We start from the raw sequence: 27540 nt of genomic DNA on the forward strand, positions 1-27540 counted from the left end.
TTTCTTTTAAAAGGGCACTATTCTATGCTCGCTTTCTGTCCTTATGGGAATGTTTGTACTTGAGTGCTTCAGATACAGTAGGTGGAAAATAAGCCGGAGTGAACACTGAGGATTGTCTGTTCAGTGTTTGCCATGTCATTCTGATCTGAAATAGCACAATCTGTATTGTCCCAATGGACAAAAAAAAAAACAGCTTTGCAATGATACGTTGGTATTACACATTTCTAAATAAAACATCAGAAAAATTTGTATTTTAAAATAATATGACTGTAATAATTTCTTTATACTTTCTCTTCAGTGTTTTAGCAGCTAGTAAATAGCCTATTTGAGATTAATACCAAATAAAGCATCATATCAATCTTATTAAAATCCAAATGGGAACAGTAGCAGAAATGATGTGTTATTTATGATCAACTAGAATTGAATACTTTCATAGGCCAATACAGATACTTTCAGTTTTATTAATATTTTCACATTGGCAGTTACTTAAAATGGATCTGAAGAAAATGAGCACTCTATGAATTACAAAATTTTTCATGCTTTGGATACCACGTGTGACCAAGCTAAGAAACGTAGTTAAGACTAACTGAGTATCTCCTTTTTGGCAAACACTTTCTATAGACATCGATTACATTTCATGAAGCTGCACACTCATAACTAAAGATTTCTATCATTAGCTTTCACAAAACCAAGTTGGAACATTATGAACTGGGAGGTTGAAGTAAGTTTTCCCCACGACAGCCATTTCTAAAGTTAGCTTTTTGCAAATGTAGCTGTTCATGCTACAAATTCTGTTTCGTAGGAGCCTGTGAGAAATCTTTGAGATCAGGCTTGTATTTTGTGTCTTGTGATGTGAGCCCTGTGTTGATGATGACATTTGGAAGCCTTGTTAGGAGAAATGCTTGTTGAAACCCAGTTTGATGATGAGTGTGACCTTTCAACAGCCTTTGCAGATATGGGGGCTTTTTTTCAGAACAAGAGCTTCCTGAAATGGCCTTTATCTAGCAAGCTTTCTTTAGATTCTGGAAGCTCGAATAGGGAATGATCATAGACCTTCAGTCACCTCAGTGTTTTCATCTTCACAGTGAGTCAGGAACACAGACTTTCTAACATGCTGGTAGAGCTTTGCTCTTCAGCAAAAATTCCCTTTCACCTAAGGTTTGCGTATCACACTTGTGGACAGGTCATTCAGAGAATTGCTCCTGCTGTGGCACAGTTCAGATTTCTAGGACAACAGTAGTCTAATTTAAAGGACTTGGAGTCTTTTGGTTTAAATATCATGTATTTCTCTTCCATCTTCCCAGATTTAGATGCACATTGTAAGATAAGTCTTTGGAAAGCCCATTTCCCGACTGTGTGATGTGTAATGGGGCAGGAATACCACAGCAACCAGTTTAGCCTCACTTGTTTTGTTTCTCTGTTTATAAAATGAAGCTATTCATTATTAATAATTCATCATTAACTGCAATATCCCACCTAAGTATTCAGTTTAACTTGTTCGTTAACTGAAGGCATGCACACCTGTATACCTGCTGCACCGGCCACATTGTGAAGTCCCATTCACTGTCACAAGACATCATTCAGTACTGTCTGTTTCAGAGGAAAAGCACAGCTAGTGTCAATAAGGGTAAGTTTTCTTTAATCAATATATTGTTTTCCTTCTCGTAGGTATCTTCTCAGTGCTCAGCTTGGCGTCTGAATGTACCACTCTTGCCGCTGAACTTCCCAAAGTGTCTTATGTGAAGGCCTTAGATGTCTGGCTGATTGTTTGCCTTCTCTTTGGCTTTGCGTCCCTGGTGGAGTATGCGGTGGTTCAGGTAATGCTAAACAATCCAAAGAGAATTGAAGCCGAAAAAGCAAAGATTGCCAAGGCAGAGCAAGCGGAAGGGAAGGGCGGAAATGCTGCCAAGAAGAACACTGTGAATGGCACAGGGACTCCCGTCCACATCAGCACTTTACAGGTAGGAGCTGTGAAGCTGTGTACGCAAAATCAGTGTTATCCTCTGTTAACACAATTCCAGGAATATACTGTCATAATGGTTTTGGATAGTGCTTAATCTTAGAAGTAGCCAAGACATTAAAAACATGCTGGTAATTAATGGCTAGCCATTTGACCAATTGGTCCCTAGTGATTTTGGGTCAAATGTACTGAATGAAAAATTTTTCTTTTAATATCCTAGCACCATGGTTGATGCTGACCTTCAGGTAAATAAAGTAGCAAGCAGCTTTACAGTTGCTATTTTTCTCATAATAAACAGCAGCTGTCAGACTGTAACTATTCAGAGGACAGGACTCTCAGTCAGTATTTGCTGAGAGCATACTCAAATAACACCCGTCTCATTGCTTTCCCTGGGATGGCCACAGCTGCACCGCATTGTATGTCAAGCATTTCTGAAGCCAGGCATCCAGAAGTCTTGGCATTTGTAAACAAAAGACAGGTCTGTTTGTCTGTCAAACAGTTCCTGCATTTCTTGTGTGGCTGAATAAAATTTATGAGTAAATCGGTCAGATCTCGTTATATGGATAGAGATGAGATGTACATCTTTGCTCAGGTCCACATTTTCCATCATATCGCTAAACTCCTGGTGTTGTAAAACTCCCGGTTTGTGCTCCAAGAGTTATCAGACATCCCAGGCCTACTGCCCTCAGTCCTGAGTGATATTTAATTGACATTTATTCTACAGAAGAAAACACGTTATGCTACAGTATGTGGAATATGAATTTGTCTTACAGTTTTCAATGACTAGGAAATTTTGATGTATAAAATAAAGCTACTAGGCCAAATCCAAATGATAATATTGGTAGCGTACAATGTGACTGTAACATTTTTTTTAAGGAGGGAGTAGTTTATGCCAGAAAGGTGGAAACCCTGTCCAAATATCAAGCTATCATTGCCCCATAACTAACTACCCCCAGTCCATAGGAGCTGCAGATATAGCAGAGGGGTGCACTTGACTACCATAGTTCTCACCTGGTAGAAGAGTCTCCTGGGACCTGTTTTGGCAGGCAAGCAGGCTCAGCTTAGAGCAACCCCATGTCTGCTTTGACTTGTGTCTCAAATAATTCCCCAAGTCCAGGCAACGTGGGAATTGAGTAGAAGGAAAGATAGCGCCGCTACAGTTTTACTTCCCCTGAACTGAATGTAGTATTTTTGTATTCAGCAATTTTCAGGCCTGAAATTCAGCTGTTTGTTGTGACAAAATAGTTGCAACAGTCCAGAGGAGCAGCATAAAATCTACTTGTCCCTATTTCAAGTACTTAACAAGTTTAAGTGTTTAGCTTGAGCAATGACAAGATTAACAAAAAGCCTGCAGTTTTTCAGTAGCGTGAACAAGACCAAATTGCTAAATTACTGACTCTCCTTAGTGTGGACACCCTTTAACGTGCTTGCCATCATAGCCATAAGGAGAATACAATGATAACTTTCATCACCTGTACTATCTTTGCATCTTTTAATATATTTTTTCTTCAAGAAGACAAGTTTGGGTGTACAGTGCATTTTAAGACTCAGAGGAAGGGGAGTCATTGTCCAAAAAAATTAGGCAACGTTCCCCATGAATGGTGTCTAACAGTAGTCTGAAATTTTTTAGGATTCAGACCTCCCTCTTCCCTCCAAGATCTTGCAAAGTCAGCTCCAGCATCTCATGTTTGACCTGCACTTTTCAGGGTCTTCCCAATTTGTTATCAGAGACCTTTAACATTCCAGTATCTATAATCTCTGCAACAATCATCTGTTGGATTTATATGGAGTCCTGGGCATGCGTAGCTTCTAATGATCTTTATACAGTGAGTTACAAAACCTTTGTTTACCAAGACGTATTGGAAATACGTATTCATTGCTGTAAAAGCCAGTTATGTGGCTGAGTGGTCTCCTCGCCTCATGGCTAGTGATCCTGCTTGTATTCAGCCACCTGCTTTGAAATATAGCCTACCTGACGAAGGGTGTTCTGGGCTGGTAATTTCTGTGAAGATCACCAGGCTGAGATAGAAAAAGGTCCCAGACCGATGAATCATTTGACATGAGGATGTGGCAGGACAGTGATGCTAGATTTTATATATTTGAATGCTATAAATCTGTCTAGCTGAAAACTCCCTCTCAGAACCAGCTACCACATAGGAGTACTTTGAAAGTTCTCAGCCCTGGAGAAGCCTGTACTAAACTCCTGAATCAGAACAGATCTAAATCTTTCAGTAGCTCTGACTCCTAATCCAAAACTAGACCTGCTTCACAAAATTTGGATTGTTCCCATACAGACCTAGTAATGATCAAGTAGGGAATGCATTTGTCATATGGCAAATATATGAGGGAGGGAAACATTAAAGAAACAGGTAATGGAAAAAAAATGTATGTTGAAAGGCATAAAGAATATGAAACAAAAAGAGGCCAGAGTGTTGTCCCAGAACTTCAGGAGCTGTTTCTCATCAGGGTTGTGTAGGATTGTGTGTGAGGAGAAAGCAAATACTGTGCTAAATGTTTGGAAAGACATAGCTTTAGGAGAATAGGACAACTTAGAACTGCATCCCTGAAACGAGTGTGCATCCCATAGGAATGCTTGAGGGTGTTATCTTTCCACATAGGAGGTGATGCTAAGGCAAAACTGAGTGAGGGTGTGGCTGGAAATCTCACCATAGTCTTGAAACAGTGGATAGACCAGATGGGACTCAAAGGTAAAGCCAACAGGAAAGACCTGGAAGCAGAAAAATCCAAGTGGGAAAAAACAGAGAGCATGGATAATTGCATTCATAAGTGTTTCTTCAGCTTAAATGAAGCATATTTATTATGAATGGTGCTGATAAATATCTGGAAGTTATTAGAGGTGAATTAAGTTTAAAAAGAGAAATTACTTTATTTCAGTTTAAAATACCCCCAATCCTGATGCCAGGCCAGTTTAGCAGCATTCCCTGAGCAGCAAGTTGCATTCTTGCTGCCTCTTTCAGCCATGCAGTGTCACAGCAGTGATGGCTCCAGGAGATTCGGGGAAGAGGCTGGTATGTAAGGTAAAGGAGGGTTCCTGTGAAGGGAAGGTCCCACATGTGGGAAGGATCAGACGGACCACAGGGCAGAAAATGGGGTGGTCAGACATCCCTGGTTCCAGCCCTCATGGAACAATTTGTTTTCATCTGCTTGCTCCATTTCTGAAAGAGAAAAATGGCATCTGGTCTGGAGATATGGCATGTTTATATTAGTAAAAAAGCCATAACAAAAACAAGCGATCATACTTAAAAATACAAGCAGCTATTGTTCCTTTTTTATGACAAGAAATTGGGTAAAAGGGTAAAATTTTCAGTATATCCTAAATATTAAAAGCTTGATGCCATTCGTAATTAAAGGTGAGGAGAAGAGATCCCCTGTAACAGAACCTGTAAGGGTCCACCTAGAATCATAGAATCATAGAATAATGGAATGGTTTGGGTTGGAAAAGACCTTAAGTATCATCTAGTTCCAACCCCCCTGCCATGGGCAGGGACACCTCCCACCAGCCCAGGTTGCTCAAAGCCCCATCCAGCCTGGTCTTGAACACTTCCAGGGATGGGACATCCACAGCTTCTCTGGGCAACCTGTTCCAGTGTCTCACCACCCTCATAGTGAAAAATTTCTTCCTGATAACTAATCTAAATCTACCCTCCTTCAGTTTAAAACTGTTACCTCTCATCCCATCACTACACTTCCTGATAAAGATTCCCTCCCTATCTTTCCTGTAGGCCCCTTTAGGTACTGGAAGGCCACTATAAGGTCTCCCTGGAGCCTTCTCTTCTTCAGGCTGAATAACCCCAACTCTCTCAGCCTGTCCTCCTAAGAGAGGTGCTCCAGACCTCTGATCATCTTTGTGTCCCTCTTCTGGACCCGCTCCAACAGGTCTGAGGACTCCAAAGCTGGATGCAGTACTCCAGGTGGAGTCTCAGAAGAGTGGAGTAGAGGGGTAGAATCACCTCCCTCAACTTTCTGGCCATGTTTCTTTTGATGCAGCCCAGGATGTGGTTGGCCTTCTGGCTGCAAGCATACATTTCTGGCTCATGTTGAGCTTCTCATCCACCATCAACCCCAAGTCCTTCTCCTCAGGGCTGCTCTCAATCCATTCTCCTCCCAACCTATATTTGTGCTTGGGATTGCCGCAATCCATGTGCAGGACCTTGCACTTAACCTGGTTGAACTTCATGAGGTTTTCAGCAGAAGACATTTTTGGACTAGATGATCTCCAGAGGTCCCTTCCAAACCCATATCATTTAGTGATTCGGTGATTCGGTGATTCTATGATTCTCTGATTCTGTGAACAGCAACAGCAAAGATGGCAGGATGAAAACAATGTGGCAGTCACCCAAAGATGGAGAAAGGCTTCCGTGGATGCATAGCTACTTCTCCTCTCCACCAAATCCTGGGTACTGCCTGACGTAAAAGCTGTATGTTGCCAGCATACACCAGACCCCTGAGTACATGTTTTATGACTCATGCCCCCTCCAACAAAAACCCTTGAAATGTCAATGCCGTTTTAAGCCCAGAGGTTTATCAATATGACTGTCTGATTAAAGTCAAGTGGTTCATCTGGCAAGATCACCCGGAATCAGTAGAAAAAAAAGAAAATTTAACATAAGCACTTATGATCTGTTGTAGGAGTGGCAATGGCTATGCATTTACAGGCAAGAAGCCATGGGAAAATACAGTTTGGCTCCCTTAGCTCATAGCAACTGCAAGTAGATGCTGTTCTAAGCAGAGGAGAAAATTATGCAACCTGGTGGTAACTGCTGGCAGTGGCTTTTTATTGGGAATCCTCAGTAGGAGTTTGCGTGTGTTTCCTAGCAATGCAACATCATACAGTGAGAAAAACAAGCAAAAAGAGAAACGTTTTGAAGATGAATCAGTTTCTTTTTGCTTTCATTGGTGGTGTGATTACAGAGAGAGATTGCATTATTAACTATAACAACACCCCTCGATTTGAAAAGTCACATTTTCACCAAGCCCATTTATAGAAGCTGTCCCCCACAGATAATGTGCTGATGACTAGAGAGAACATTTGCTAAATGAATGGCTCTGGCGGATGATGAATAGTGCTATGCAAGTGGTGTTAATAGCTCTAAACCCAGTTATTTTAAAAAAATGGTAGTGCTATTGCTTGCCTTATCTTGTCAGAGCTACATCTGGGCTCTGAAACCTGATACAAGTTATGTTCATCTCTACTGATTTATAATATACCTGACTACTGCTGGTGACCTGTGGTGACCTGATCTTCCCATATTGTCTTTTCCCCTCAAGTGGCACTCCAGACTCAGATTTTTCTTGCAGAACCACCAGAAACCCAATTTACGTTTTACCTTGTTCACAAAACCACAGGCTGCAGCATATTTTAATAGTTCCTGACAGCATTTCAGGTACAGAGTAGGTACTTTCTGCTCTAGTGACTTATGTATCCATCCTTGGAGATAATTCAGAACATGACTGTAAAAAGGCCCCGAGCAATCTGCTTTGAGCAGTGGGTTGGACTAGATGATCTCCAGAGGTCCCTGCCAACCTCAGCTATGCTGTGATTCTGTGATATTTTATGAATAAATATTTTTTGTGCTGTAAGGAAGGAATATTTGGAGTGTGACAGCAAATTCCTGCTGAGATGCACCAGAAAATATACTCAGTCTGAATACACACTAATGCTAAACATTCATTACTTTATTGATGATCTACATCTATCATTATGGCAAGAGCAAGAGAAGAGCACAAAACAAGTACAAGAGAGATTAATGAGAGTTTGTTAGAAAAGACCTCCTTCATCTTGTATGGAAGACTTTTACACAACTGACAGCACTTGTGACAGGTCTGCGTGCCAAAAGGAGGTTGGGTGCAACAGAAGAGGTGATTTTATAGCAGAGAAGAGGGGCTGTATAGGGCAGAGAATGCTGCACTACAGTTGGGAGGCACTTCAGCCCGAGGGAAGCATGCTGAGCTGGAGAGACTGCCAGTGCTATAGGACGTTCGAAGCTTTGCTAGAAATCATGAACAATACCTTTCTGCTCTCAAAAAATCTTGAATCCAAAATGATGGTATTTTATATTACACTTCATCCTGATGGATAAAGAGGATTTGATCACAGGATGAACAGTCAATTGAAAAGGATCTTTATTCTATTTGCACAAAACAAATTTAGTCGAGTCCTGGTATTTTTGGTGCTGTGAAAAGACAGATTTCACAAATGTGAAAACTCTTTTTTCTCATCTGGGTGGAAGAATTTAAACAAAAAATATGAATGATGCTGGTGAGCTACCTAACAATGTTCAAAACAGCTACAGACCAGAAGGGAAGCTATACTAATTTAAAAAACCCCAACAAACAGCACAATTGAAAACAAACTTCCCAAAGACTGAAAACTAACTCAACTTCAAGCATTTCTCTTTTCTTCTCACTGGCAAATGGAAAAGTTGATAGCAATTAATGTAAGTTGAAATCCAGAAAATAAATGTAGATAATGGGTGTAGGTAACAAAAGGGATATATGGTTAGCATAACTGAGGGCAGTAGGAAGTTACTTTGCATGTATAGCAAGAATACAAAAACCAGTGACAAGAGTATTGGTCCAATACCATATAGAGATGCTGTAAGTATCAAGAATTAGCAGAAAAGACAAGTATCAAACAAATAATCTGCTCTGTGTTTGAGGAAAAGCTAGTATTCAGAGGATGAAATAGCTTTCGTTGACAGTAGCTAATGAGGATGTTGAACAGTAGCTGTTAGACATTTTTCAATTGAGATTTCAGCTTAAGTTGCATCTAGGATTTTTTAAAGAGCTGGTCCATGAGTGCTGTGGAACATTAATGTTGATTTTTTAATAAATCCTTTAAAACTGGGGGGAGTTCCAAAAGACAGCAAGAAGCTAACTTTGTGCCAGTACTTTTAAAGGCTAAGTGGCATAACATGAATAATTATAAGCCTGACATCAATCAGTGGAAAATATTGCATAGCTATCAGGGGGCTGACTAATAATTATTATTCATAAGTATTAATTATCACTAATATTATTCATAATTCAGCCCCATGTTAGCTAATAAATTTAAATGGGTCAGTGAAATTAAAGCTGATCTGTGTGTTTATTGATTTAATCAAACTGAATATAATTTTTTAAAAGGTTATCAATTAGGTTGACAGAGGTAATGATGTGGAGGTTAGAAACTCTGAAGAACATTTGACTTGGCTTCAGATGTCGGCCTGGTTACGTCATATGAATTATGCAAAATCAAGGTTAGATTTGTTACCATCTGTAAGTACCTGCAGTTAATCAGACTAACTATAGTCATGCCTCATGACTGAAAATTGAAGCCAAATAAACTCAAGTTAGAAATAAGGTACATATGTTTGTGGGGAAGAAGGTCATGGAAAAAACTCTCCATCCTGGATGTTTTTAAAGGAAAATCTGGTGTAACTAGTTTGGGCAATAAATCTGGAGAGTGATGAAGAACACCAGAAGTGGCAGACGCAGCTATGGGGAGTTAGTTCCCCCTCCCTGTCAGTCTGTATGCACAGGTAGCACTTCTTTCTTCTTCTCTTTCCCCATTTTCTTATCACATTATTGCCCTAACTCTGCAAACAAAGACTTTCTGTGCCAGGTATGGCCCCGCTGCAGTAGCACACATGCTGCAGCTCTGGAGCAGTGGCAGCAGCAGGTGCTGAACTTGGCAGGGAGAACCAGTCAGCCTCAGTTTTGTAAAAGGTGAGATCGCGAGGGGCCTTCTGGCTTCTAGGAGATATTTTTAGGTATTTCTGAGCTGTTCATCAAAAGGCAGGCATCCTATCCAATGTACCAAACCTAGACAAGGTGGCCCAGTCCTGGGAGAAACAGGAACTAGGTCTGTGTTTTGGGCCAAGCCCCCAGAGCCATGTCACCTTCTCATGCCCTACTCACTGCCTCTGCCTCCATGGACAGGGAGCAGCTGCCTGGCTCCACTGGGGATGTGGGGAGGCCCTGTGCTATTCCAGCAGCCTTCCCTTCCCCACCAGCTGCTCCCCATCTCCTGCAAGGGCAAAGCCATAGATCTAGCAGAAGCATCCTGTAGGATGGGGTCTGGTCCACAGGTCATGATGCCCGGGAAGAATAAGGCAAAAGATATCAAATATTTTCCAGGGACAAGTTCTGTGTCAGGATGAAGTCAAAAGGGTATAACATTTAACAGTGTTTTACTTTTTTTACAAGTCTTCATTGTAGTACTCTAAAATCAAAGTCCCGCGGTATCATTTTCCACAGAAATGGTTCCTGTAGCCTCTGGTAAGTGTCAGGAATATCATTATGCTTCTGGCACAAACCAAGACAGGATAAAACAGATAAACTACTTTTAATATATGTTTAGGGAAAGCTGTAGGTCAACTGAAGCGAATTTAGATTAAAACAACAGAAATATTCAAGAGTTGAAGAGATATATGAGAAGAAATTTAAAAATATGTCTAACCAGCAACTGAATGTAGAAGCACATTAGATTTGTAAAGCTAGGGAAATGAAAGAAATTACTTTTAAAAGTAACATATACTTACTAAAGAAAAATTTGGGCCAGGTTGCTCTTACAAGGGAAATTGTGTCACCCTGATAAAGCAGCACTCCAGCTGTCACTAAACTAAGCAGAGCTGTGTGTGAACATGCTGTGAACAGCCCTCTGCTCATAAGGCAGAGGTGACCTAGAAGCCATTTCCCCAGTTCTCTGTCCCATGAGTGAACGAGAACTGACTTGTAACAGCCTTTAGAGAAGCACTCTCTAGATACCACAGTTCAAACAGGAATATTCTGTATTGTAAATGAGAGTGCTTAGGCTACAATTAGTGTCACTGAGTTTTGCAATATATCGCTAGTAGTATGAGGAAAGGACTACAAATTTGCAAATCCAAATGGAAGCTTATAATTTAATACATGATTCTATTTCTTGTAATGGTCTTACTAAATCTTAACAGTTTTGACCATGGAAAAAAATATAATATTCCTGTGACTCTTCAGTTAACATGCACCCTGGTCCTGCAAGTTACCCTTTCATTGCACAAGGGTCTGCTTTCTATCTTTATTACCCATATCATTGGGTATGATCCAACTGGAAGGAACCTCTTGGATCATTGACAGCCCCCATGTCACCCAGGGTCACATAATCGTGTTCATACATGTCTCGGTCACCACCTTACTAGACAGTTTGCCCCTGCTACTCCAATATTGAACACCGTCCCAGGCTGTCAGCTCTTTGATGACTGCGAAACAGTTGCAGGAAATTTGTATGTATATTTTTGCCTTACCATCATGGAACACATATCTTGTTTTTCTTTTTTATAACCTGTTATCTTGATTTTGTTGTGTAACCTGCACCTCAGTTTTAGTGCATTTGTTTCAAAATATACTGTTTTCCTGACAAGTATAAGTCTGAAAATCTGGGGAAGTGTATCCTCTCTTTGCTGAGGGAATAGCGCTGTTCTTCTCTTCCACCTCACACCAGAATCAACCTTGTCAGTAGTGGGGAGTAAAAGCCCAAGTCAAAGTTTAGGTCTCCCCAACTGCCACAGCTCTTTTCATCCAGGATACCTTGACAGTTGTCATAGAGAAGCTAATAATGTTCTCCAGAATGTTTTTTATTAATCTATAAGTAACTCTGGTACTGCATTTCACTATTATTATTTTAACTACAAAATGTGCTGATGCAAATATCCTGAATCATCAGCCTAAGACTGCAGAAAACTCAGAGGTGGAGAGTGCTGAGAGTAAAATATCAGAAGACTTTGTGGAGGAGAGACAGGCTACTGGGAAGGAGGGATAGGCAGCTTTTGGAAGAACCAAGTTTTAGTGTACCTGTGACTCCAGGAAGCCCTAGTGAAACTTATGTTCATGTCAGTTGCCCATGTATATAACCTCATTTGTGAAGCAGTATTTTTTCCAACTAACTCTCAGTTTATATATGTGAACAAATGGCATTATTAATAATGCAGTTGTTTCATAACCTGCTTTCTTTTTTTATCTTTTGCTTTCCCTTGCTTTACTGTATAGACCAATTGAAATGAAACTTTGGGAGAGATTTACTCAAGCCACAAAGCAGAGTACCTTGCAAGTAGTCTCCTCAAGCTCCCTGAAGAGTGTGTGTGGGGGTCCTCCTAGAGATTTGTTTTGCCTAAAATATAAACTTTATAAATTCCAAGGAAGCAAATGTAGGAATGCTTTTTTTTTTTTTTTTCCACCAAAAAACTTCAGCTCCAAATACTTTTTTTTCTTTTAAATGTTCATTGTATGTGCCAGTACGATCGTCTGGTCTGTAACAGAGAAAAGTTCACCTGGGGTTACCCCATAGCACAGTAGCGCTTGATCCCCAAGAGCACTGATGGAACTGTAGGAAGGACACGTATTCAGTTGCTGGATTTAGATGTCCCAGTTACACAGTTCTCCAGTGTACCGATGGGAAGTGCTGAGAACGGTGTCACATTTTGTTACCTGTCTTTAGCGAGGCACCAAGGACTGCAGGTACAAATAAGGTGCCTTCTACCCAATCAAAGTGGTCACCCTGGGATGAGATATAGGATCTTGAGCTGGCTACTATGTAGAACCAGAATAGACTTTAATTGATGCATCAAACACTGAATTTTAGGATCAATTCTGACTGTAGCTTCCAGGCCTCGGAAAAATGTAAGTATTGAATAGTATCTGACCTGCGGCTTCATCAGCACAGAACTGGTTTCCAAAAATACTCTCTACAGAAATATTCTCTCCCCTTCTATCATCTTAAAATGGAGTCTAACTATAGCAGGTTGCACAGCATGAGACACCTTGTGCATGAAAAATTACACAATTATGAATGTTTAGATTGGTTTATATGATTGACTGATCATCCTTAAGTACTTTATAGCACAACCATTCAGCAAATTAGACTGCTGTAATGTATCCTTATCAACAAGTAATTTCCTATATGTTTGTTTGCAGTGTTCTCTAGCAGCTGCATTAAGTTTGTTAATGAAATATGGTGAGTAGATCACGGTTCCCCTCACTCTTTATTTCATAGGTTGGTGAGACCAGATGCAAAAAAGTTTGCACTTCGAAATCTGATCTGAGATCCAATGATTTCAGCATCGTTGGAAGCTTGCCAAGGGATTTTGAGTTATCGAATTATGACTGTTATGGGAAACCCATTGAAGTCAACAATGGGCTCGGGAAATCTCAAGCCAAGAACAACAAGAAGCCTCCTCCTCCCAAGCCTGTCATTCCATCAGCCGCAAAGAGAATCGATCTTTATGCAAGAGCACTGTTCCCTTTTTGCTTCTTGTTCTTTAACGTCATATACTGGTCCATATATTTATGATAAATCTTTCATATTTTTTTTCATATGTGTAAAATATATGCCATTTCATTACCCCTTCCCAGTCATGAAGGCCACTGTGTGAAATTATTTGCATTTGCAAAGCAATATGTTGCATTTTGATGCCATGCGATTGTACTGAACATATGGCATCTGAAATTTGAATGAAAGCATGACACCGCAATGTCTGTGCTCCAACCAACGTTGTATATAAATGTACAGCATACATCCTGCTTTAGGAATATATATGAAGGACAATGCATACTACATTATAAAGCTGAATAACTTCAGTTATTAGTAACATGCAGAGATTTAAAGTGTTTCTGACAATGAAACTGATGTGCACGTTGAGTATTATTAAAATCAGTATTCTAGTATATGTAGTGTTTAACAGCTTTTCTGCTGACCTCCAGAGGAAAAAAAAAAACACCCAAACATCTTGTTCTTGTATAATTTTAGATGGCACTGTTGAAGAAGAAGCTAAGTTGTAATTCATATTATTTAGACTTTGTAAGCGAAGGCAGCACTGAATAAGCTGATCTTGTCTATGTGGAAAAATAAAGATCAGAGAATTACTAATTTTGTAAAAACAGCTCATTTAGAAAGAAACCCAACAATTGTATCCATCAAACAGGCACACAAAATTGTGTAAGAATATGCTGACCATAAACCATTGGGCCAAATTTTGACTGCTATTTCCTTAGGCACAAACTGGATACAATATATCATAATCAAACAGGCCACTTCCTAGACTAAAGGAGTTTGGGGGAAACATCACAAGATGCAGTTCAGTATCAGGTTATAGTATCTTCTGTAGCATCTGGCAAGCCTGCAGATGCTTTTTTGTTGTTGTTGCATTGAATACATTTTACTTGATTAGTTTTGTTTATCCCCTTGAAAGCTTTCAGTTTAAACAAACCAGTTGTTGTCAAGATGAAATCCCATGTTTACCACTAGTTATACCTTTTTCTTTGCCTGTTGTAGCACAGGTGACCAAAGCTAACACCTAGCCACCAGTAGAAGTGAAGAAGTGTCTAAAGGTCTAAGGGGCTGAGACTCTTACATATATCATGAGGCTTTGTGCCTATGTGTTAATTAATGGCTGCCCTCACCAACTCATTGATTTGGCTGCTACTTTTTGGAGAATAAGGCCCTATGTGTGAATCTGCTGTGACAGGAGATTGGTCTCCATTTTCCAGAGGAAACCCCATGACGTGGAGACTACAGAAGCATGATTTCCCCCGGGGTGCGTAGGGCAGGACCTGTGGTCTCCCATGGGTGCCAGGGTACACTCCTTGAGGGCGAGCCATGAGGTGAAACACAGCCAAAAGCAAGCTGCTTGTACAGAGGCATCTGAGTAGTGTGTGTTCCCCAGGGACTGTGCCTCAGCCCTTGCCAGTGTGCCATAGGCAAACATGTCTCCTCTTGTAAAGCTGGGGCACCACAGTCAGTTAAAATATCAAAATAAGACAGTTCCCACTAACCTGGCAGTTCATAAAAGGAAGGACGGATTATTGGCTCCTCATAGGCGAGGAAGGAACTGAATTAAAGAACTGAAGCCTTCCGTAGGGAGAAAACAGTCACAATGACACTTGCAGTACTACATTTCTAGCTCACTCAGGATGTGCTGAGCGAATGGAGACCACAAGTGGACTGCTGGATCTCTTGGATATTGCCCATCGTGTTAACATTGTCCACATACAGCGAGCTTGCACAACCAGAAGGTCAAAAGTGGGAGTATAAAAAGAGCAAAGCGTGCTGTGCTGGCTTCATTGGGCATCTGGCAGATCTGCACATGCCCAGGGTTTTTTCTAACCACTGCCACTTTGTGATCAGGAGCCTGGTTTCAATGATTCGCATTTGGGTTGAAGAGATCTGCTCTTCAGAATATGGTCATGCGCTTTCCACCAGCTTCCTGGCCACTTTCTCATGGAGATTTCAGGGAACCACTTTAGCCGGTGGCCACAGTTTTTCCCTTGGATTTCTCTCTGATCAGAGGAAATGGAAGGGAAATCCCAAATGTTACTGAACCGTGTTGAACCAGAGGAAAAAAAAAAAATCTTGAAGATCCAGTTCAAAGTTTCAGTATTTCTGTCTGTTGAAGGTATTTACAGAATTGTCAGAGACTCTGAGAAGCAATAAGGATATTTCAAAGAAAGGAAGGAAGGGAGGGGTAATTTTTCTACATACAATCAGAGTGCTATATTTATAGACATTATCTATTCTCATACTTGTATTTTTTCTTACAGTACTGGAAGGCAAGAAAATAATTACCCTGTGTTGGAAATTATATGAATTTTGGAAGATAATTTTCTTGTTAGAACTCTTATTAAATGATTTATCTGTAATTAATGTCCACATTCTATCTGTATAATCTCAATTATAGATTTTATTGTTAAATTAATCTTTGTTCTTTCTTGCTTTCCTGCTTACTTGATGGCTTTTGTGTTGTATCATAAAACATTTAATCAATAATACACTGTAATTGCTTTCCAACTCACACAAAAGGAAGCAAAAGGAATGTGTATTGTTAAGATAAAGGCTTTTAGTTTATTACAGCACAAAAACTAAGGACAGAAGCAAAGTTTGACAGGAAATTTGAAACAAAATTTAAAATAAAAAAGTATCAGCTATCAAGTATTAATTTTCTTTTTACTTACACTAGATAATATTGCAGTATTTGTTTTACCTTGGAATGTATTAACTTGTCCTACTGAGCAGTAATAATTGATTTATTTTATTTTTCTTCTTTCCACTAAAGGTCATTGAGAGTTTTGCATACCATATCACATTATAGTCCTCCAGCACCCTCTAGTTGTAAAATTCTGCCTGTTAACTTATTTCCAGAGTGAGGTGCAAATATAAAACTATATAGGGAGTATAGGATATTGCTTGATAGTGATATATGAAAGTAAAAAAATAAATTAAAGATAGATGGACATAAAAAAATGGACAACTATGAAAACATTCCTTTCAGTATAAATTTAAAATATGAGAAATTAAGACATTCAAGTAGTAGCAAAGATGAGGCTCATGAATTTACTAGTTAAAATTCATTAGTAACTAGATTAACTAGTCGTGATGTCTGAACAAACTGCATGACAGCAAAATCTGTTTCTGAGGGAGAGACCATCTGTGTTTCAGCTGACATTTACTTTAAGTTCTCCTGCTTACTGGTAAGAGAGTAAGAAATTTTTGTTCTACCCTCAACATAAACCTCAGTATTTTCTTGGCTCTTAAGCATCAAGGGGTAGTATCCAAATAGTTCATTCCTTTCTTTCAAAGTGATACAGCCCTTTAGATAGCTTTCTATTTCAGGATTTTAGAACACATTCAAACACTGCCTCAGGAATTTCCATGGAGGTGTATTAATTCATTGCTTAACTGCATCCAAAAATTTAAGCTATACAATAAGTAAGGATGTGACTTGAAAAGTAAATGTGCTGCTACGCGTTAATTCCCTGTTATGATGTGTGAAATGTGCTCTGTGGAGTAATCCACACCTTACTTTCTCATGCTGTTTGTACTCATGTTTGACACCTGGTTTTAGGGGCAGCTCTGTTGTGGGTTTTGGCACCTTCTCTTTTTTTTAAGTCTCACGTTAATTCTAGCTGAGATGGTGTATATGATTAGTCTGCCTTTTGAGCGAGGAAGGAAGTTTATTCCTGTAAGTGCAGCATACAGAAGATTGACCACTTGGAAACATTGCCAAGCAGCTTTTATTCTTCAAAGTCTTCAAATTAATTTGCACTTGGTAATAGGAAATGTGTGGGTAAAGAGAGAGCATCTTCAGTGCCCTATTAACCATTAAAGAGAAAGCAATAACGCTGCCTTTTGGGGTAGTTTCACTGAACGTGAGCCACAGAGATTGATCTGGCCGTATAATCATTTTGAAGGAAATGCCCTTCCAAGTAATCTTTATTTGAATATATTTCACTCTGTAGAGAGGCAATAACTTGCTTAAGTAATCTGTCATAGCTGTCACCACTGTTAAGGTAATCTATCAAGAGACGTTATAATACAGCTGAGACCGTTGGTTTCTTCTTCAATTAAAGAAGCTTACTGTTATGGTTATTGGATGACTTGTGCTGAGGATACTTATAGAATAGATAACAATAAATTATTTATTTCCAAGGCAGTGAAACCTGAATATATGCAATGTCAAGTGATTTCTCAGACTATAGAGATAGCTTAGGGCTGAAATGAGTACAAATGCAGTGTATAACAGATGAAGGAATGATAGGACACTGTACTCCATGCTTTGGGATACTGATTCTGGGATTAGGGAAGGTAATGTGAAAAGTAAAGGAAATTCAGATACAGAGAGATCAAATAATAGTCTTGCTTGTGTTTACAACTCAGTTAAATTGTGTCTAACAGTTTAATTGCTCTGTATAGTTATAATATGCTATAAAAGTTACCCTATTTTTATATAACTATAAAGAATTACTGAAGAAAAAGAAAGAAAAATAATGAAAAATTAGGCTCATCTGTGGTGGCAGAAAGATACAGGAACTAGTTCGTGTCATAGGAAGCTCTACACTTGAATAAACAATGAAACAGAATACAAAAGATAAAATGCAGTTTTAAAGACATAAAATTTGCATTGTGGTTTTTTTTCTATGCCATTGTATCAAATCACAATCCGGGCTGCTTGCAGCACTCCCTTGCATTTTGACTTACTTAGGAAAGTCGTCCGCCCCTCTACCTCCCAGCACCTGTCCTCATTCCATCAGTGGTAATAGTGTCAGCAGACATTTTTAAAAAATTACATGGCTATTTTGAAATCTTCTGGAAACCCTCACTGCTGTGACTATGTCTACACTGCAGTCACTAAAATGTCTGCAGCTAATGCAGGCTTATCCAAATTAGCTTTAAACTAGCTGACTTGGGGATGGTTGGCAACGTAACCATGGTAACAGTGAGCTCGGCTGGGAAGCCTACCTGCTGGCGTAGGAAATTAAAAAATATACTTTGGTGTTAACCCCCACAAAGCTTTATGCTGCCTCGGCTATTGCGCTCAAGCAGTTGGTTTAAAGTTAGCTCATGTGGGTGTTTATCAGCCCTTGTCTGTGAAATGTAGATGTACGCTGTATGACGCACTGGTGCTAGAATGGAATTATATTTTCCCACTGGTGATGTGAAAGATACCACTGTAAAATGTTCCCTCTATGGCTCTTGATGAAATACAGAATTTCTGCCAGATTTAATTCTGTGTACTGACAAAAGTGCTCACCGTTAGCACCAAAAATGAAACTCATTTTCCCAAACCAATGCACGTGTAAAAGAATGAGCTGGATTCACCCACCTGAGCATGAATAAGGTTGCCTACTGAGTCTAGCTTATAAGTCTATCCCTTTTACGTGTTAAAAGAGCCATTCTGTTTAAAGTCCCTAGCTCTAATAGCCGATATTGGATTGTAACTCTTTCTTTAAAAGAAAAATGAGACTAAAAAGACTAGTGAGACTGTTGAGACTAAGGCTATAAAAGTCTTTTTTGGCTTCCAGGTTGTCCATAGAGGTGAACTCTGGTTTTGGGGGGCATCAATTGCTTTTCAGCATGGTGTTTCTCAGCACATCAATGGCTATCAGGGTTCTGGAGAACAGCATTGACTGACTCCGTCCAATCAGGGAAGGTATCTGAAGGACCTTCAAGCTCATTAGTCAAATCTTCTTTGAGTACTGAGGTAAATTGGAAGTCTGCCTGGCTCTGGTAACTATCACACAGAGACAGCAGGTATATAAAACACAGGTCTTTCAGAACAGGAAAATTAACAGTCTTTCCCCTTACTGCCTGAAAGTATGGTTCACAGTGACAGAAACCAAACAGTAAGACAACATGGGTTACTAAGAATTTCTGTGCCACCAGGCAATTGCTTAAGCCACATGACATGCTTTAAAATGGAGAAGTATGGGGACTGTGGAGTAGAAAGGATAAGGTTTTGTGTAACTGTTTTCCTCCTGGTGAGTTCTTCAGGCTTTGGCAGTGGATAGTGTGGGTTTTTTCCATATGTATCCTTGTATGTCTGTTTCTTTCTATGAACATCCACAGTGGGAGTAATTTTTAACTTGAGGAAGAAAACTCAAGAGGGTTTGGGGCCCAATAAACCCTCCTGAGTATAGCAGGTCAAGTTGCTGTACCACTGCCCCTGGCAAAAACCTTTCAACTCAGAGGAATCCTTCTCTAACGCCATAAATTGCAAGAAAAATCCCTGCTGAAACCACGGCTGCTGCTGAGAGGAAAAGCTGTGTGTAGGCAGCCCCTGTGTTTCCACCTTCTTTCGCTGTAGCATACATCATGATAATCAATAGCGCTGTTTAGCTTTTCTGTTCTGCAAAGCACTCCTTTTATCAAAACTGAGTTATTTCCTCGGCAATACACTTCAGCTATCATACCTTTCATCTCCGTACAGTCAGAGCAAAGATCGTGCGTTTGACTCTGACAGAGTTCATGAAGACAAACCAGTGCTGATGTTCAAGAGCAGATGAACAGTAATGCATGAAAAGACCTGAGACTCCCTTGTTTCTCAAATTTTAACATCATCTATGTAATCCCCTTTCAGTTATGTCCCTATAACCCAGAATATTGTTATTTAGATAGCACCTCACTACATGCATTATATTTTTGAGTTAAGTGAATCATGAGTTTCTTGTCAAAAGCAGAATATGAAAAGGAGTAGTTCATGTGACATTTTTTTAAATGTTGATTTTCTCTATTAACCTTAAAACTTGCATTTGACCCAGAGGCTAAGGGAATACATTTCTCACTGTTTAATAAGCCTTACATTGTCATAACAGATTTTTCAGCATCTCAGGCAGGCTTATTCTTTCAGATTAATTTGTTTGTTTCTTTGACTCCCAAAGGCCAGCTCATTGGAAAACATTAATTTGAAGACTGGCTATTTCAAAGGCATAATTCTGACAGGAACTGACTGTAAAGACTAATATTTTTGACCAATACCACTCCAGCATCAGTTTCTGCTTTTGACAAAGCTTATCTTGCTACCTGCTCCTGCTTCTGACAAATCCTGTTTAACCTCAGCCTACCGTAGGGTGTAAAATCTTCATAGGCTTTTTAAAACATCTGTCTGATTGTGTCAGCTTCTGAGGCAGCTCTGCTTCCATTGCCCTCCTGGATGTGCTTCAGGATCAGGCTATTACAGAAACAATCTTCTGTTTGCAAGCAAATACAAATGATATGCAGCATCCACCGTAAGCTATAGTCTACTTTGTGGAATTAAACTTTAGTTTTAATTTATTAATTCTTCAGATTTTCTGGTTGGTTGTTTCCCTGAGGTGAAAACTTCCTAAATAAATAAATTTCTTAAATGAATAAACAAATGTGCATAATGGCAGGAGAGGAGCATATTGGCCCTGCTTGTTTTCTCTGCACTTAAAGCTCTTCCCTTGCTGTGGTCTTAAAGCCAAGAAGGCTTCAGATGATCTACTGCTGCTTAAGTCGTTGTGGCTGACCTACAGAAATGTGGACAAAGATGAGAGCCCCTGCACAGCATCTGCCCTACACAGCTGAGCTCAATGCAAAACAGGCAAAGGAAAACACAGCTAGGTTTCCCAAACCCTGTGCCTTTGCAATTACGTGTTCATCACATTTTCCACTTCATGAGTTTTCTTGTAACAGAGAGGCACTTTATTTAGAAAAAGAACAACAATGATGCCATAGTAGTATTCCCAGACACTGCAGTTTCATGGGAGTATTTTACACCACTACTGTAGAATACAGAATATTATGAATTTCACCATGGGAGATTTTAAACAGAAAATGCGTATCCAAGTTGGCAGCACTTTATTATCTGCTACCCATAAGTATGGCTTTATTGCTTTATTTATCATATGCTTCCATATTGTTTCCATTTCAGGAACAGCATCTTAAAATGGGAAGTTTTCTAAGTATATGAATTATTAAAGCATATTGTGGTTTATCCTACTTTTTTCCACAGGAATATAAAAAAGAGATAGTGTCTTTTACATTACAGTGCTCTTGCAGCAAGTTTACTAGTCTCTGTGAAGAAAGTCTTGATGAAATTAAATAGGTGGAAAAAAATTTCATGGAGTGTGCAAATGAAACAGCCAGGAATAAATCCATTTATGCAAGACTCAAGCTGAGAGTCTGATGAGCTTTGACAATTGGAATAAATTATTTTGGCTGAAAGGAGATTCCAGCCTTAAAAGACAGGACAGCATTGAATCTTTCAACAGTTTTCATGTCTCGGCTGGAAAGAAAAATATGGCTATATAGAAAAGACTAGGTAGTCTTGTCCATACCAGCCTCATATCTGTGCCTGACCAGCATGCTCTCCCATAACACAGCCTTTCTGCCAGCTCGTGCTGCAAGAATTCAATCGATGAAATTATTTCTTCTCTGACCAAGCAGTAAAATGACTGCTGGTGACCGAGTGGCGTACAGTGCATGACTGAAGGCATGGCTCCATGTGTAGCCTAGGTTTGAACATGACACGTAAGTGAGGGTCTGTAGCTCAGCACAGTATCCAGTAATTAAAGAGAACCAGGTGTCCCTTCCCCAGATCTGTGCAAGTTCGGCAGACCATTTCCTCTGTTTCTTTACATTCCTCTGCATCAAATGATAAATGATAACAACGCTGCTTTCTGTTGCGCTAAGGCCTTTAGTTTAGATTGGACATGGCTGGGATGAAAAATAATCCATTGCTATATGTTGTACACTGCCTTAAGGCACTACTGTAATTCACACAAATAATAGTAAAAATTATTTCAGTCATTATTAATAATAGATTCAGTGGTATACAGTAGTGTTATCTGTATTTGTCTTCCCCTGGTCTTAACATTTCTGGAAGTAGTTTGGCTCTGATATCATATGCCTGATATTACCCTCATTTACAATGGCTTTACACTGTAATTCTTTCTGATTTACTCTCAGAGGAGGATCAAAACCACTGTATATATACATTCTTCCCTTCGATATTCCTCTTTTCTGATCTCTAAAAAGGATTCTTAAAATAACCTCACAGTTCCTTCCTCAGATCCAAATGCTGCAGAAGAATCTGCAGAATAACCAAGGAAGGAGTTGTATCTCTTAAAGCAGTACAATTATTCATTTATATAAATATTCTTATTTAATATAATGGCATTCTTAAGACTAAGCTTCATGAAAACATCTTTTCAGGATTTAATAACTTGCTAGTATTTTCCCCTTCCATTATTATCATTTTGTTTTGCAAGTATTTTCAAAGTACATCAATATCATACCATGTCTTTTTTCAGTTCCCTGTAAAATAAATCATTCCCCACCATGGCACAGAGCGAGCTATGTGGACCACAGAATATTAAATCACATGCTGGAGTAGATCCTTCAATTGCAAGCACAGAACAAGTTTTGTCACATATAATGTAATCAATAAGTATCATTTCTTAAAGAAAAACAGTGATTAATTGGCATCTCATTTTTTCTAGATTGTTAATATTAGTAATGCTATATAGTTATGAATTGTATATTGAGTTAATTACTAGTAAATAAATTAATAAAAGGGATACTGAAAAGTATGGGTATATTTCCTGGGGCTTGTTAGCTAAATCCTTGAGGTGGGAAGCTCACATTAGGCAGTAGAGCCTCTCATTTGTAGGGCATGATCCAACAGCAGTGTGGCTATAGTCACCTGGGGGCTGTTTTATATACAGAAAGCTAAAAGTGAATGCCACACATCTGCCTGACTCACGGATTGCTTACTGCCTCCCCCAGGATGGAGTGGAAGCCCAACACTGCTTTTGTCAGAAAGCAGGGGTTTCCTTCATTGGTGACATTCAAAAGCAAAAGATTGCAGGAGCCTATGAAGGGTGGCATTTTCAATCCATTTAATTTCACTGTCATTTCATGGGATATTACTGTAATTGATTATCCATACGTATCACACAATCATTTGTCAATAACACCAAATTGTCTGTTGTTCTAATGAGACACTGTATTGAGATGAGCTATAATTAATAAAATTATAAACTAATCGGATCATTAATAGAGAAAATTCCACTCCAAAGCATATTTACATTACAGACATTTTTTTAGTGCAGCACTGCAATAGCTGTGAAGCAATATTGCATTCTGCTGTCTCGTTCAGCAGTAGCAGTCAGAGTGCTTGCGAGACTTGTGATTTTCTCTAACTGCCTCAAATAATCCAACTCTTCTCACTTCAAAGAAAAAAAATCTGAACTCTTGCTACTATTCTGGTATGAAAACATCAGTAAGAACTGGATTATTCTGGATATATGTTTGAGGCTAGCAGTTTCTGATCTCTTTATATTTCCCTTGTTTTTCCTAAAGGAGAGCTTGTGTATTTTGGGTAGGCTCATTTCATTGCCTTTGACATTTATTTGCTACAGCTGACCAACCTCTAAAATTAAGGTCCTATTTTCTTATTACTGCTAAAACCGTAGGGAGCCCAGCAGAATACAGGCAGACATTGGTGAGGGTTCTCCTCCAGAAAATGCCTTTCAGTACTCATATTTACTTCAGATACCATCAGGAAACACTTTTTGTAATTTTAGTTATAGAAATTGAGAAACAGAAAGGCATAAATGCTATAGTCACAGTAGCTACAGCTGGTACTGACAAGTTGAGGACAACCAAAACATAGGACAGAGGATCATGGATCCCTATAGGATTGCGCCTGTCGTTGGCCACACATTCCTAGCTGTGGCATAAATCCTTTCTCTGTCCGTAGGCTGTTTTTCTTTGTGGCTGGTTTAGACTCAGGACAGTGATGTTTCTAAGTTCAAGGTTAGGTATTTGTTGTGTGCTCATAACTACCATCTTTGAGCGACTCTTGAAACCCCATCAGCTTGCCTCCTTCTTTTTAAGCCCTCGATGCCTCGTGCTGCGTATGTTGACCTGTAATGAAATGAAACCATAAATTTAAAATTGTTCTGAATGCAGCTGCATGCGCACATCATCTCTATGTGTACATCTTATTACAACAATGCAATTAACAGGGAATAAGATAAGTCTCAGGTTAAATGGAAACTACATAGACTCTAATAATGGCTAGCAGCTAATCTATGTAAGACAACTTTCCATTGTAACACAAACAAAGTTTCAGTAAAGACAAGCAGCGTCATTTAGGTTGTCTTTAATACCATGAATATTATAAGCAGAATTTTTTCTTCTATAAGCTCTGCAATTAAATCCTATATTTACAGCAATTATGCAATTAGAAGAATGTCATTTTCTGCGCATTTGCTATGATGTAGATGGATTAGTAGTCCAAAGTATGTAATTAAGTGCCTCATAAGAACTGTTTCTTTTTTCTTAGATTTCTGGACTGCTGTTTTTCCTTCTGTAAAAGTTTGTCATTAACACCACGCTTTATCACAGTTAATCTCTGGGAAGATATGCCTATGCAGAGGTGAAAGTAAAAATATCTCCTATCTGTGCTGTGAACTAGTTCTGGGACTGAACCACTGAAGTGGTTTTCAGAACTAAAAATAAACTTTTGTTGAGCACAACTCTGTACATTTCCGTGATAACTCGAGTGAGCTGTTTCTTGACAAGATGATTTTCTCAAAAGTTATTGATGCCAAACAAGTAAACAGTGAACCCAAAAAATAATTCTTTTACTTACTGGAAGATCATAATGATAAGGTTAAGAGAGCTGATATCTCAAACCACAACAGTCCTTTTAATCTTATTTCCTATTTTTTATGGGATTTCTCAAAAAATAGTGTAAAATGCCTGTAGTGGGTAATTGAACAAAACAAAATCTTTGTGTCTTTTGGATATTTCCTGAACAAAGGAATTATTATCTTGTTTGATGCAATTCTATCTGTTCATCCAACTTCATTTATTTTTAGCGTTGCTAAGTGCTTGAGCTCCATAGTATAATTTCTGCAACAATACAATTTGTCTTTTACTTATTTGTGTCATAAAATACATTATTTTAACCTTGGCTCAAGTGTTTTTCCATGATTCAAATAATTTTTCTATTTTATTTTTTTTAATGAAAAACTTAACAGGGAATGTTTGACTGGTGACTCTTAGTGAATAACTCAAATTTCGCTTTATTTTTCTAGTGACAGAAGCCCTGACAAAGCTATAAAAGTATAAAAGTGATCTCAATAAAATGTAGGATAATAACATAGCTATTGTTTATACTAAATGCATAACATGAACATCTCTTTTTAAAATAAGGGAGTTTTTACTTTTTAAAATAAAAAAAAAAATCCAGCTTCACACAATTTGCTTATAAATGAATCTATGACCTAATTCTCAGTTACCTGCGTATGCATAAGACCATATTATGTTGCTAGTTCAGTGTAAAGTGGTTAAGACTGAGCAGTGGTGTTGGTACAAATGGGAATAGATGCCTGTGCACCTTCTGATACTTCCACAAGGCTTGAAAGGGAAACACCCCTACAAAAGAAGAAAAATGGAGGTTTCATTCACTCCCTTGGCAACCGCAGTGAATTTTGCTCTACTTTACTATGGAGGGAGCAGAAAAGCAGTCCGCTGCCACCATATATCTTACCATGTTGACAGCTAGCCAAATTGCCTGTGCTCCGTGGAGCAGCCTGGAACTGGGCGTCCCAGCCACAGGGGACAGAGGCGACACACCGCCCCTTCCCCCTCCCCTGGGCTGGCTCCTGACCAGTTTGGTCTCCATCCTGAAAGCAGGGTTAACACTAGTGTTGTCATTGCAGCTTTCTTGCTTGTTCAAAGAGCTCTTGGCCTCAAAGCCTTGTGTAAAGGATGTGAATGAGGTGGCACAGGTGGTGTTCCAGACAAGAAGTAGGAGAGATTCACTCCTGCACTGCAAAATCCTATGAGAAGCTTTCTTACTTGGATTAAGGAGTTCAGTGTAAAAGTTAGGGATTCATTAGTTCTGCTGTGGTTGAAAGCATCTCTGCAAAGCGTATTTGAATGCTATCCCGAATGCTGTGTGAGGTTATAAAATAAATTAGAGTATTGACTAGCAGTGCAATATCGCTGTCAGAACTTCCATTCTCTGTAAGAGTTCAGTGTTCATATACTAATTTTACCTTGTCAGGATACAAAAAGCAGTCAAGTTGCTGACGTGCTTTGACCTTGTCAAGATATCAGATTTGCAACAGGTTCAAATTCGGAAAAGATCGGTTGATTTCCCCAAGTTTCTAAGGTGGCTGGAGTAGGCATATGTTTTATAGGTAGTTTTTATGAGTGAAACATTAAACCAAGACCATACCTTCTCCGTCTCAAGAATGATCATTACACGGTTCATTTTGCACGGGCTGATATTTGTCCAGTATCATTGTTCAAAATACCGCTTCAACACACTCACTACAATGACAGAAACAACTTCCTACAATATTCATAATACCAAGGGCAGCCATAAGGAATGTTTGAGCAAAGGTGTTATTATGAATGGTACCTATTATCCTTGTTTTTCAATCTGTCTGTGATTAATGGACCTGGAGCTGCTCCTCACTATGCTCACTTGGGATTCTGAAGATGTGAGATCAATGCATGGTGTTGTGATCGCTGAGGAGAAAACACCCAATTTTCGGGAAATTGCTTCTGTTGTACAGAAAAAAGGCCCAATTCACAAGTGAGTAGAAAGCAGAGAATGAGTAACAACAAAAGTGTACTGCAGATATGTCAATAGAGAGCGGACTATAACATTCTTGTCAGCTTGTATTTGCCTTTAACTTTTTAGCGTGTTGTTTATGAACGCAGGGAGCTGAGGTGGAGAGGCGATTTGACAAGTACCGTACCTCAGCAGAGTACAGTCCACCAGTATATGAAATCCAATGTCTTCATCATCCCCAAAGGGCTTTTTGTTATGAATAACGAGTAATACATTTCTCACAGGTGACAGAAAAGATGCAAAGCTAAAGAGGAATTTCAATGATTAAGAACTGACCTGAAAAATGGGTGTAGGGTTCATATTTCAAACATGGACATCAGCATGGAAAAAGGAATAAGAACATGATGAGAATGAAAAACAACACTGGAGTCAAGGCTGGCATTGGTTGTGGAACAGATGGGCGAGGTGGCAGATGAAAAGAGAGAAGATCAAGGCTGGCTGTTACAGTCTAAAGCAAAAAACCAACACACTTGAATTAGCTGTGCTCCACAGAGGAAATGGTGATGGTAAAATCAAAATAACAGGAGAGAAAAGAAAGATTGTGATGGCGATGCTTTGGAAAACCAAACGTGTTATGGTTTGAGAGAGCCCATAACAATCTATTGTCGTTAGACAATTATTCTATCACCCGATGACCCCTCCCCACCTGGAAAG

At 39.2% G+C, this 27540-nt stretch overlaps 1 protein-coding gene across 1 annotated transcript in view; it reads left to right on the forward strand.

The window, feature by feature from the left end:
- Window positions 1-15633, forward strand: part of GLRB (glycine receptor beta) — a 58265-nt gene extending 42632 nt beyond the window's left edge. Inside the window, exons 8-9 of the mRNA XM_074147408.1 lie at window positions 1669-1961; window positions 12990-15633. Coding sequence (XP_074003509.1) covers window positions 1669-1961; window positions 12990-13286 — 590 coding nt within the window. The 3' untranslated portion in view covers window positions 13287-15633. The remainder of the gene's footprint in view (window positions 1-1668; window positions 1962-12989) is intronic.
- The last annotated feature ends 11907 nt before the right edge of the window (window positions 15634-27540 follow it).

This window comes from Numenius arquata, chromosome 5, assembly GCF_964106895.1.
Source record: "Numenius arquata chromosome 5, bNumArq3.hap1.1, whole genome shotgun sequence".
Classification (NCBI taxonomy): Eukaryota; Metazoa; Chordata; class Aves; order Charadriiformes; family Scolopacidae; genus Numenius; species Numenius arquata.